Source organism: Macrotis lagotis, chromosome 1 (genome assembly GCF_037893015.1).
Source record: "Macrotis lagotis isolate mMagLag1 chromosome 1, bilby.v1.9.chrom.fasta, whole genome shotgun sequence".
Classification (NCBI taxonomy): domain Eukaryota; kingdom Metazoa; phylum Chordata; class Mammalia; order Peramelemorphia; family Peramelidae; genus Macrotis; species Macrotis lagotis.
The window spans coordinates 837,177,414-837,191,497 of record NC_133658.1 but is presented as its reverse complement, the minus strand read 5'-3'; the positions used below and the strand labels follow the sequence as shown (position 1 = coordinate 837,191,497).

Below are 14,084 nucleotides of genomic sequence, written 5' to 3'. Positions count from 1 at the left end.
GAATATGAACAGGCAGTTTTCCAAATGAAGAAATTGAAGTTATCTTTGGTCATATAAAAAAATGCACTAAATAAATATAACTGAAAACAACTCTGATGCACCATCTCAAACCTATCAGATTAGTTAAAATGACAAAAGAAGAAAATGATCAATGTTAGTGGAAATGTGGGAAAACTGAGATACTAATGCACTTTTTGGTGAGTTGTGCACTGATCTAACCATTCTCAAGAGAAATTTGGAACCATGCTCAAAGAACAACAAAACCAGGCATACTCTTTGATCCAGTCATACCACTAGTAATTCTGTATCTCAAAGAGATCATAACAAATGGAAAAAGACTTACATATTTGTAACAATTCTTTTTGTAACAGCAAAGAATTGGAAATTTAGGAGATGCCCATCAATTAAGGAATGGTTGAACCATTTATGATATATGAATGTAATGGAGTACTATTGTTCTATAAGAAATCATTAGTGGGCAGATTTCAGAAAAAACTGGAAAAATATGCACAAACTGATGCTGAGTGAAGTGAGCAGAATGAGGAGTGTATTTTACACATTAACAGCAACATTGTGTGACGATAAACTGTGATGGACTTAGCTCCTTTCAGCAGTTCAGTAATCAAGACAATTCTAAATATTGTGATGGAAAATACCATCTACATTCAAAGAAAAAACCTGGAATTCTAAATATAGGCCAAAGCTAACTATTTTCATTTTTTAAAGTTTATTTTATATTTTTTCTTTTTCATGTTTTTTTTTTCTCTTTAGCTCTGATTCTTCTTTCAAGATATGACTAATATGGAAAAGCTGATTGTACATGTATAAGCTATATCAGATCACTTCCTGCCTTGGGAAGGGGGAAGGAAAGGAGGGAGGTAGAAAACTGTGGAGTCCAAGAGCTTAGAAACAGATGAATATTGAAAATTTTCATTGTATATAATTGGAAAAAATAAAATAACATTCAAAAAATATTATGATTATGATAGAAAACTGCTGTGATATAAGAAATGATGAACTCATTGATTTTGAAAAACAAGGAAATAACTGTACCAATTCTGGAAGATGCTATCCATCTAAAGAAAAAGAGCTGATAATATGTATATTATGTTCTTACATATGTTTATGCAAATATTTGTGTGTATATAGAGATAGATTGATATGTATATAGAGAGATTCATAGATATTCATATTTAATCTTAGCCATATCTAGGGCAGGGATAAAGGGTGAAAAGAAGAGATTAAAAATAAGTACACAGCAGAGAACAAAAGAAAATTTAGAAGGGACACAGCAAAACTGGGTTGATTTGAAACCATTGATTAGGATTTATTACATAGGTTTCTATGAAATGGAAATTTATTTCTCTTTCCTGAATCCTCTCCTATGTTCTACTGTGCACAAGAAAATGTTCTTTTTTCATTTTCTCATTTTGAATTTAAGTTTAAAATGAAGAAAAAAGTTTAAAAAGGAAACAAAGAACATGAAGAATTCAGAGAAATGTGGGGAGGATTTTTCTTAAGTGATGGAGAGCTAAGAATCAGAGTCAAGATTGTCCACACATTACAATATTATAACAATAAGCATAAAAAAGGGAGACAAGCTCACAATCTAAATTGAGAGAGACAATCTAAATAACTGAGAAGTAATGATGAAACATATGTCCCTCTTAGTAGAAAGACTATGAAAATAGAATGAGATATATACACAGATATAGTTGCTAGGTGATTTGCTTTTTGCTTAAAGTTCTGTTTCAAGAGAGGTTTCAGTAGATGGGGAGAAGTTAAAGGATAACAAAGATGATTCACAATTAGCAGCATTGAAGCCTGTAAATGTGATGACAGGGGTCTAGTATCTTGACCAGAGTAGGTTACAAAAGGACTCTTTCCTCCCCCTGAATCCTTGCTCCTTTATGAAGCAGACTGACAAGAAAACATGTCCACAAATGTAGGACAAGAATTCCAGAGGATCAGAGACAATGACAAATATAGGTTAGGGAAAAGACTCAATAACTTGAAATAACTGAAAGTCATTCATATGAAAGAGCTCCAAAATACACTCTACTTCTTTGAATATGAAACACTAGAGTGTGAATGTGTGTAAGAGAATTGAGTTTTCTATTAAGACAAACTTTCAAATTATGTGAATTTTTCAAACATGGAGTGAGCTGCCTATTGAGTTAGTGGCTTTCCTCTTCCAGGAGATCCTCACTTGGGGAAGCAGACAATGAAGTTTCAGGGATGTTGTGAGAGGATTCCTGGTATGGGACATGTTGGAATAGATGAGTTTTGAGATCTATGTCTACTTGGTCACTATGTAACAGCTTTGAGAAAGAAACATCATCTCTCCTTCTCCAACCTATGGAACTAGTGGGAAAAAAAGAGGTCCCACACTGATTCACTGAACATCCATAGTCTTTCCTCAACAAATTTTTGTTCTGTCTCTCCCCAAGTCCTGTTCATCCTCCTCACTCTAGAACTGAACTCTGTCACAGAACAAAAAAAAATCGAAACAAGATAAAATCAGAGGCAGAGTATGAGAGAGCAAAATGGTTACCAGTTGTTAGTGCTTGGAACTAAAGGATGCTTTAATTGGCCCTCTCAAAGATAATTTGAGACTTCCCTAAGCAAACCACTTTCTGACCAATTTCTCAGAACAAAAATAATCTCTATAACAATGAAAATGTAAAAAACTTTGATTCCTAAACCTATCTCAAGAAGTTTCCAATCTCCCCACTTAAACTTGTATTTCTCCTTCCCTTCCTACTTCCCTCTTTGACCACCAAACCTAATGTGTTACCCAAAGAAACAATAGGGGCTCACCTGAGTGTCTGTAGTTTACAGTCCTGTTTTGTCAAGACATTACACAAAATCCTCATTTCATCCCCCTCAAGGGAAGAAAAACTCAGGTCCAAGTTTTTCAGGTTTTCATTGTTAATGAAAGCAGAGGAGAAAAAATCCAGAATATTAACACCAAATCTTTGAGAATTAGTTATTCTGAAGGAGACAAAAAAACAGAAAGAGCATGATCAGTTACAGTGTCCAAGACTCAACTTCCCCCTGTATGTCAATGGGAAAGAGTTCAGTCACAAAGCTCACTTAGAATTGCCACACTCAGTAAATCTGATTCTATCTTTATTGCACTGTTTCTTTAAAAATTTCCCCTAATTGGGGCAGCTAGATGGCACAGTTCTGAAAGCACTGGCCTTGGAGTCAAGAATTCCTGAGTTCAAACCCAGACTCAGACACTTAATAATTACCTGTGTGACCCTGGAAAAGGCACTTAATCCCATTGCCTTGCAAAAAATTTTTAAATAACATTTCTTCTAATTAATACATATATTACACAATATAATATTAATATAGCATAATAAACATCATTTATCATTCAGATCTCCATATGTGTCTACTTCTGTATTAGAGCTATGGATTGGACCTTTGCATATAATAAAATAAACAACTATATGGCAAGGAAACCTTCAAAATAATAAACTCATGAGTGGATCAGCTTGTTGATAAATTGAGATATGATGTGGAACTGTCACAGGGTCAGAGATGGACAAATGTCTCAGTATTCAAAAGGAAGAAAAGGTGTGTTCTTCAAGAAAAAGGACAGGAAGCTTTACTCATTCCAAATAAAAATCTAGACTGTATTAATAAATAGGGTTCAAAAAATCAACCATGTAAAGTACATAATGACTTGACAAAACAAGTTTGTGAAAAAAGATCTGGAGTGAGTGTGAGTGTGTGTGTGTGTGTGTGTGTGTGTGTGTGTGTGTGTGTTTATAGACTATGAACTCCATATAAACCTTCTTTGTGACACAGAAGCCAAAAAAAGTATTGAGAGGGATAGAATCCACAATGGGGGAGGGGGGGAGTCCTATATTTTACCCTGGTTCTCTTACTCTTTCTAAAGAGTAGCTTAAAGAGATTACTAACACTTCCCTGAATTTATCACTGCTTCCTTTTCACTGAGAGGGATTAGTGCCATGCTGCTCAACACCTACTATAGCTCCATCAATTTTATAACTGAGACAAGAACCACAGTAAAATGGGGTTGACAGCTCTTCTTATGCTCTCCTCTGGAGCAGTCACTTAAATTTACCAGAGGCTAAGAAAATGGTGGGCTGATTTTGTGGATTTTAATGGTAGGGAGTTGGGATCAAAGAGTTTGAAGGAATACTTTCCTCCACAAAAAAAGGACCCTTTCAAAAAAATTTATTCAATGGTAGTCATTTTTCCCAATTATTATCAGTTCAATTCATCCTTCTCTCACCCAAACTAAACTCTTCTAGCATAAAAAACATGGTGGGGGGGAACAGCATGAGAGGGATTTGTCAGTCATGGGGTTATATATATCAAGAGAAATTCAGAAAGTTTTAATGTGAGATCAGAGGAAAAGGGACACTCCTCTGTATAAACAAGTACCAAAAGTCTGTTGAAGAGAAGGGTCCATTGTACAAAATTTGCTACAAGAATAAAAAGTGGGTAAAACCTTGCCCAGATCTCAGACAGGCACCCTTTCCCCATTTCAGTGTAGTTCTTCCTGCTTACTCTAACCTTAAGTCCCTAATGCTCAAGAGGCTCTGAAGAGACATTTATGGAAACTCACCTTAGTGTCTGTAGCTGGCAGTTTTTTTTCCCCCCAAAGGGTCACATAGCAGTTTCATGCCATCATCTTCAAAGAAAATATCATCCAAGTGCAGGTTTTTCAAGCTGGGAGAAGAGCAGAGATACTGACAATACGAATAAGTTACCTTGAGGTTGTTCAACCTGTAGGAAACATAACCACAGGTTAAATGAATCATTTCTTTCTCTAGGATTTACTTGTTTCTTCATTGTCTGTAAATGTCAGAGCCACTATTACTTTTTAGTCGCTATTCCCTGATATCTTCATTCCATCTTAAATAGTTCAATGTCTTTAAGAACTGCCCCTTCAATGTCCTACTCTGGTCATTCTGGTCATTCTGATCCTCATGCCTGTGTTATAAAAGGTCAACCACAACATGAAGGGGAAGAAAATGGGAACAAAGTTGATGCTGATTAGGAATTATTATGAATAATAATTTGGGTAGTGAGAGAGGAATTCTTTTCACTTCTTTCTTGAAAAGAACACTCAAGTACTTTTGGCATTTTTCCCACTGCACAAGGCTGGACATATATGCAATTCTTTTTATTTTGAAAATATTTCCACTGCTAATCCTTGATTTTTGCAAAACTATCAGTTTTACATATAACATATACACATATCTATATATCTATATCTATATCTATATCTATGTCTATGTCTATGTCTATGTCTATGTCTATGTCTATGTCTATGTCTATGTCTATGTCTATGTCTATGCCTATGCCTCTGTCTCTCTCTCTCTATCTATCTATCTCTATCTCTAGCTCTAGCTCTACATCCAATCTATATCTATATCTAATCTACATCCATATCCATATCCATATCCATATCTATATCTATATCTATAACTATCTCTATCTCTATCTCTATCATCTATATCTATCTCTATCTCTATCTCTATATCTATCTATCTATATCATCTATATCTATGCCTGTATATCTCTCTCTCTAACTCTCTATCTATCTTTCTTTCTATCTGATCTATCAATCTATCTATCCCTATCTCCCACTCCCAAAGTTATCCCTTATAACAAATTAAAAATAGGAAGAAGAGGAAAAAACATTTTAGCAAAACCAGGCAAACTATGAAGTAAATCTAATGTTATATGCCAGCACTTTACACAACCACAATACTCCCTTCTTAGAGCTGTTATATGGGGCAATACTTGATCATTATAATATCACAACATTAAGTCTTGATTTTTCTCTTTTCTTTCCCTTTCCATTGTTAACGTCCATATTTACATTACTTTGTTAGGTTTGTTTACTTTCTTTTGCATTAGTTCAGTTAATTATTCCCATACTTCTATGTGATCTTTATAATCATTTCATATATAAAATGATATCCCTTCATGTACATATGTGAAGATTTCTTTATCTATTCTCTCCTATTGATGGATATTTAGTTTATTTATCTGTTGCTTCTACTATGTCCCATGGACCCTACCAAATAAGCAAAGAAAAAAGCACTCCCATCCCAATAATATTTTAATACATTGATACATATATCACAAAATGTGATATATTAATGTTATTCAAATTATCTCATTGGCATTGTCCAGAAATGTATGTTTCTTCCTATATTTTAAGTTAATCACCTCTCTATCAGACAGTGCATCATTATAATCTTGGACTCATGATTCAGTTGTTTTTGTTCTATAATATATTCATTGAATAAATTATTCTTCTAGTTCTGTTCACTTTGCTTTCCATTAGTTTATAAAGACCTTCCCAATTACCTCTGAAACTGTCCATTTCATCATTTGTTATATCTTAATACAATTCCATTAGATTCATATATTGCTATGTGTTTACCTATTTCCCAGTTGAAGAACACATGAATGCCTAATTTTTAGTTACCAAAAAAGAGATGTTATAAGTATTTTTGTTCAGATAAATCTCTTTCCTCTCTCTATGATTTTTTTTAGTATAATGCTAGATGAGTCAAAGCCTAGGCATATTTGAGGATCTTTCTGGGCATAGTTCTATACTATTTTCCAGAATGACTGAATCAATCATAGCTCCTCCAAAGACACATTAGTTTACTTGTTTTCTCATAACCTTATAACATTTATCATTTTCTCTTTTGTCATCTTTCCCAGTCATATGGGTATGAGGTAGAACCTCAAAGCTTTTTAAATTTTCATTTGTCTAATTATTACTGATTTAGCATATTTTAATTTTTACTTTCACTCATTTCAATCTACTTTTTCATGATTGTTGTCAACTTCTTCTGAAAACTGCTTGTTCATATCCATTGACCTTTTATTGGGGACTAGTTTTTGGCCATACAATTGGGAAAACAGTTTCATATATGTCATGATCATGAGAACTTTATCAGATAAAATTAATGAAATTATTTTTCCAATTACCTCTTTATCTTTAAAATTTTTACTATATTAGATTTATGCAAAAGCTTTTAAATGTTAATTAAAATTGTCAAATTTTCCTTGTGTGATTCTCCCCTCACTTTTTAATCATAAATTTCTCATCTTTCCATAGATATGAAAGTTAATTTTTTCCTTGGTCCTCTAATTTAAGAGGTAAACATGTGTACTGAAATCATATTTCCATGTGGAGCTTATCCTTTATACGGTGTGATTTTTTGATCTATACCTAATATCTATACAGCATTGTTTGGAAATTCCTAGCAGGATTTTTTTTTTCAAACAGCTTGTCCTTTTCTCAAGTAATTAGGGCTTTTTATTTTAGATTTTTGCAAGGCAAACAGGGTTAAGTGGCTTGCCCGAGGCTAGGTAATTATTAAGTGTCTGAGGGGCAGGATTTGAACTCAGATACTCCTGACTCCAGGGCTGGTACTCTATCCACTGAGCCACCTAGCCGCCCCGATTAGAGCTTTTGAGTTACCAAACAGTATAACATTGCATGCACTTGCTTCTTTATGTTGTATACCTAAACTGTTAATTGAATGATCTTTTTAAAATCTTTATGAAATTGTTTTTATGATTACTGATTTGTAATACATTTGAGATATTATCCTAATAAACAGCCTCTTTCCCACTTTTTTTTTCACCATTACCCACAACATTCTTGATCTTTTGCTCTTCCGTATGAACATATTTTTCTATGTCTCTAAAAATATTCTTTTGGGTATTAGAACTGCATGATAGTGAATAAGAAGATTAATTTATGTAGTACTGTTTTTTTTTTACTTATTGGTGTGACTCACAATTTAGAAATGGAGAAATATTTCTCTAATTTTTTATGTCTGTCATTACTTCACCAAAGAATGCTTTATACTGAAAAGCATAAGGTTTCCTTTTTTTTTAATTTCATCATGTTTTATGAAAAAAAAACTCAGGTTGTTTTCTTTTTGCTTGTACTCCTGAAGTTCACTTTAAGCAAACTATTTGTACAGCTTTAAGTTAGTCAAAAAAAAATTGTTTAAGGTTTAAAAAAAGCAAAAAAAAAAAAATCACACACACACACACACAAACAGAAACTTCTTATTGTCACCACACATTTGTAGGTATTAGTACAAAGTCTAGATAGAGGGTCCAAAAGGGCTAACCTAAAGTTCCAGTGAAACTTTTACAAGAAACCGTTAGTACACCTGAAGCAGCATTGGGATGCTTATTAAGGTCTACCTTTCCTTTAAATACATAACTATGTTATCACTCTTTAGCTATTATTAGTTTCATTCTTTATTTTGGAGTGAATATACAATCACTCTTCAGGGAAAATCTTCAATTTCAGCTTAAGCCACATTTTTCTGCCTTTAAAATAAAAGGGGGAGGGTTTGCGGAGATACTAACTGCATTTCAGCAGACCAGAACTGACTACCAAAATGGCAACTATTCTTTGAGTGGAAAGCTGAAATACCTCTTTAAGATTGATTCTAATTTGTTTTTTTCAAATTTTGGGTGAGTTTAGAAATCAAATGACCAGATCTGTTAGATGTTAGATCTGTTATTGTTTGTACACACAAACATGTAATCAGTTTGAATATAAAGAATGAATGAATTCTGAGTAAGGGTCTGAAAGGAAAATAAATCTTTTTGTTGCTCAGTCCTTTATTGCTTGCTTATTGGCTGTGTTCAGATAAGTATATTTAAATGGCTTTCCAAATAGCCGAGTTATACTGCACTCTTACATAAAGATGTACAGTAGAAATCAAATACAGGAGTTGTTCAATCCTCAAAGATGAAATATATATATGAAACTTACTCCCATGATTAAATTTCTTTGATAAAACTTTCTTAATTTATTCAGTTTCAAAGAATAAAAAGGTATTAAAGTTTCTTTTTAAAAGATCTCCATTCAAGTTTTTCATATATTATCACGATTGTCCACAATTATGCATGATACATTTTTGCAAATCATTCAGAAAAGTATGCATCAGAATCAATGATGAAACAGTGGAAGATTTGTATGAATGAATGTCATTCCAAGTTCATCACAGGCGTCAATCACAATCTGACCAGCAGCTGAACCTGAGGGAGCCACGATGAATTCTACACCACTCCTCTTAGCCCTGTCTACATTATCCCTAAAAGGGAAAAAAGCATCAGAGCTGAGACACACATGTTCCAATGAATCAATCCATTCCTTCTTTTCTACCTCAGTTAAAAGTTTAGGAATTTCTTCAAACAATCCTTCCCATTTGGCTAAATCATCACCCTCACCAATGGTGCCAGTCACATATTGATCAATAGCATTAGAGATTTATGCTCTCTTTACTCCAGTTTTAAATTTCATTGAAAGCACCCGGGGGTGATGTCTAAGCCACCAATTGTTTGCCTTCTCTCCTGCAAGGCGTGTACAGTGTATTTGGGATTGCTGACCTGCTCCAATACCAATTACCTGACCATTCTTAGCATAGCACACTGAATTGGACTGAGTGTATTTGACAGCAATCAGTAGCTACAATGAGGTCTCTGATAGCAAACTCAGGTAAATCTTTATGCTTTATAACAATGTTGCTAAATAATGACTTGTCAACCACACCATTATTCCTCTTCTGACTTAGATATAATCCAAAAAGTGTTTGAATTTCATTCTTATCTGGTTTGTAACATGGATCCATCTGAAGTACAAAGTAATTTCCATTTTTTTTTTTTGGAGAAGATTTTCAATGCCTCTTCTTCATATCCAGGTGCAATAATACCATCAGATACCTCTCTGGAGATGATTTTAGCAGTGGTGACATCACAAATATCAGATATAGCAACAAAATCACCAAATGAAGACATTCTATCAGATCCTCTAAGCATAAGGTTTCTTGATTGATCTTGTAAGATATGTTCTCAAATATTTTACAATTTTTACAGTTATTTGAATGTACTTTCTCTTTATCATTTATTTTGCATTTTGCTGTTTATATAGGGGAATGATAATTTATGTAATTTTGTCATATACTACAACTTCACATAAGTTATTATTTCAATTTTTTTATTCTAAAGAGCAATTGAGTCTCTAGAGTTCTTTAAGTGCACCATCATATCATCTGTATAAGGAATTAATTTGTTTTCTCTCTGTCTATGCTCACTCTCTCTAGTTCTTATTGTTCTGGCTAGCATTTCTAACATTTATTATATAGCAGTGATGATCAGACAGACATCCATGTTTTACCCCAGTCTTATGAGAAAGTAATCTTCAATTTATATAATTTAAAAGTAATTTTCTATATTAAGGAGAAGTCCACTGATTCCTATGATTTCTAGAATTTTTATTTAAAAAGTATTACTTGATTTCATTAAAAGACTTTTCAGCATCTATTGATGTTATCAAATGTTTTTTTTACTATTTCTATTTTTAATGTAATTTGATCCATTTATAATCAGTCATGTTTCACCAACCCTGATAAGTGTTTCATATTATAATAATTTATAGCCTTTTAAATAATATTTTATTTATAATTTTTGAATCAATGTTCATTAGAAGTTAATGGTCTTTGTATTGCTTTCTTTGTTTTCTTTCTTCAAGATTTAGATATAAAAACCTCCCATTTACATTATGAAAGAAGATATGAAGGTTGCCTTTTCTTATTGCAAATGTTTTATATATTATTGGCATTACTCACTCTTTGAATGATTGATGAAATCATCTGGTCCTAAATTTTAATTTTATTGGGGGAACTCATTTCTGACTTTTGGAATTTCTTTATATTGATAATGGATTATTGAAATGGTTTGCTCCTTTTTAAAAAGTTAATCTGGGCATAATGTTTTTGGAAATAATCCTGCTACCTCTAAATTTTAGTTTGTTAGCATATAATTGAACAAAATAGTTTCTATTGGACAAGGACAATTTCAAATTTTTGATAGAGATCTAAATGGATATCATTTAGCTGGATCAATACCATCCTGCCAAGAGAGCTACTGTTCCTATAGTCACATAGTATTCTCAAGATTGACTGTTGACATATTTGTCCTCTTTATCAATTTGCATCATATAAATAAAACCATACTGGATTTAATTCATATTTCTCTCACTATTAGTCATTTGGATCATATTTTCATGTGACCTCTAATTCTTCATCATTTTTTGTTTCTATTAATCAACTTATTTCTTGTATTAGTCACACATAAATTTAGGATATTAGACAATTATCATTGATATTTGCTGAAATATTTTCTATGCTATTTTCCCTCCTATTATTCTGACAGATAAGTAGGCAGATAGATAAAATATTTAAGGACTTACTAGATAGTCAGAATTATTTTAACTGCTAGGGACACAATAAAAACAATGCTTCCCTTCAAGGATCTTACATTTTTCATAGGGGAAAACAACATATAAAAAAGAGATGGAAAGAGTATAAGGTTGCAATACAAATGTCTGGAGCAGGGGGTGGTGCAATTGATGATGTTACAGTTGATGATGCTTTGTAAGCCCGGAACAAAGCAATATAAGGCCAAAGTTGCCCTATCAAAGCCAAGGAGTGTTCCAGGAGTAGAATCCAATTTTCCACAGGTTTGAACAAGAAGGGAGTAGAGGTGAACTATATGGTCAATATTATCTGCTTCATACTTTATCATCTTTTCTCTCTTCTTGAAGAAATTTCCCCTATTCATAGTTATGAAAGGTACATGGTCTTGTTCTTATCTAATTATTTTTATGGTATGAATTTTATGTTTAGTTCACCTAAATCATTTTCAATTTACTATGTTACATGGTATGAGAATCAAAACAATTTCTTCCAAAGGGTTTTGTAGTTTTCATGTCTGAATATCCACAAAAAGGGAATCCTTCCAACTTGTAAATTATATTCTTCAGTTTTTCCAACACTTGAAGACTGGTTTCTAAGGATTCGGTTTATTCTTTATCTTGGCTCTTTTCCTTATCTATTCTTCTGTTTTAACCACTGCCAAATAGATTTTGTATTTATTGCTTTATAATAAAATTTGAGTTTTGATAATGCTCTTAATTTATACCTTTTACTATCTTTTTTCCTAGAGACAGGACTTTTTGATTATTCATGTAATTTTTTTTATTTTTTTATCTTATTTTTAAAAGTATTTCCTTGGCAATTTGATTGGTATAACACTAAACCCATAAATTAAAAGAGCATTGTCATTTTAATGTCCATCCATTATTTTATGTCTCCCATAAATTCTGTAACAAAGCTATATTCATAGAAATCTGTGTATCTGATTAATTCAGATATTTTCTACTTTTTGTCATTTTGAATTGATTTTGATCATATATATATATATATATATATTTTTTTTTGCAAGGCAAACAGGGTTAAGTGGCTTGCCCAAAGCCACACAGCTAGGTAATTATTAAGTGTCTTGAGACTGGATTTGAACCCAGGTATTCCTGACTCCAGGGCCGGTGCTTTATCCAGTATGCCACCTAGCCACGCCAAAAATCCTGTTTTTAATCATTCATTCTTTAGCCCTACTAGAATTCTTATCCATAGAAATGTGAAGCAAATACTTTAATGTAGGATAGGATCATGATGTATAAACTATGTCATCTTTATGTAATATCATTGATTGGCTAACTCACTTTCATAGCTCTTTGTCCTTTTTGTATAAATATGCCTTACAAATTTTACTCTAGAAAGTCATTTCTTTCTCTTTTTTTTAAGGTTTTTGCGAGGCAAGTGGGGTTAAGTGGTTTGCCCAAGGCCACACAGCTAGGTAATTATTAAGTATCTGAGACTGGATTTGAACCCAGGTACTCCTGACTCCAAGGGCTGTGCTTTATCCACTATGCCACCTAGTTGCCCCTGGAAAGTCCTTTCTAATGGATCTATAGTAAATAGATTTCTAGGTAAATCATAGAGAATAAGCCTCATGTATCATGGGATGTTATTCTTGGTGTACTAGTTATAACAATAAGAAAAAACAATGAAATTAAAGATGGATATTGGCAGAGAGAATAAAGAATATAATGTTTTGAGGGTTCATTATTTTCAATAAATTAATTGTTTTAAAAGATGTTGCCTCTACTCAGATATAGTCAGGGATTCCAAACACACTACTAAAGGACTTGACTCTGGAAAATTGTTGCCTGAAGAAAATGGTAGCTTTGGAAGGAAAGAGATCTTTCAACTCCCTTCTTTATTTGGAACTGAACTTTTTTTTTATTATGGTAAAAATATTCTTTGGGATTTACCTCTGAATTTTACAGGAATTCTAGCCTATGCTGAGAATGTCCTCTGGTTTGTCTTCATGTGACCCTCTGGTGTAAGAATTTCATTCTGGTGTGCTTCCTTCTGTTGTGTAGTATGTCTCTGGGACCTCTAGTGGAAGAGCAAAGTGCCCTCTTCTGGGTGTTTTGTCATCTGGTGTAGTTATCTGTTTCAATTGTTTGATTACATGGGTAACAGCAGAATCAAAATTTCAGCTATCTCTACCTGGTTTGCTCTGAAGTGCTGTCTTTCTGCCCTGATTGACCAATTCCACTACATCTTTTTGTTCCCTTCCCCTGTTAGTTAAGCTTCTCACTGTCTTCCCTCCCCTCTGTTTCACAGCCAGGAAATGGAGTAAATATGATACTTTTCATTAAAAAAAAACTCATTATCAGGCACTATGGGCCACATTTCATTTCCTGAAAATCTTTTTTACTTTTTGAAAGAGAAAAGGGGTCTGTTCTCCTTTTCCTAATTTTTTTTTTAAGTTTTACTCTGGCAGTTCTGCAATCCTATTTTTGTTGTGGAATATCTCTCTGTGTTTTGATGGGCCATTTCTTAGACATTTTTAAATGTCTCTGTGTCCAGATTTCTGATTTAGCTGCCTGGTTTTTCTAGCTCCCCACATACATTCCTTTTGCATTTGGGGACTCTCCCCTCTCTTAATGCTTCTTTAAGGAAATATCTGTTAAGGCTAAAATTTTATCATTGCAAGTTTCTGTCTGGAGGAGAGTGACTCTGCTTATCCCATGGGGGAAGAATAAGAAGTAAATTTTCTTCTTAAATTCTGTAACTCTGCCCTGAATTCTCATAAATCTCCCTCTCTGCTGCTGTGAGTCTAAACTTTTTAGG

The 14,084-nt window shown here is 33.2% G+C and overlaps 1 protein-coding gene across 1 annotated transcript in view; it reads right to left on the bottom strand.

The window, feature by feature from the left end:
- Positions 1–14,084, bottom strand: part of LOC141508597 (NACHT, LRR and PYD domains-containing protein 12-like) — a 70,854-nt gene that overhangs the window by 27,772 nt on the left and 28,998 nt on the right. Inside the window, 2 exon segments of the mRNA XM_074217378.1 lie at positions 4,610–4,641; positions 4,644–4,770. Of these exon segments, the coding sequence (XP_074073479.1) occupies positions 4,610–4,641; positions 4,644–4,770 (159 nt within the window).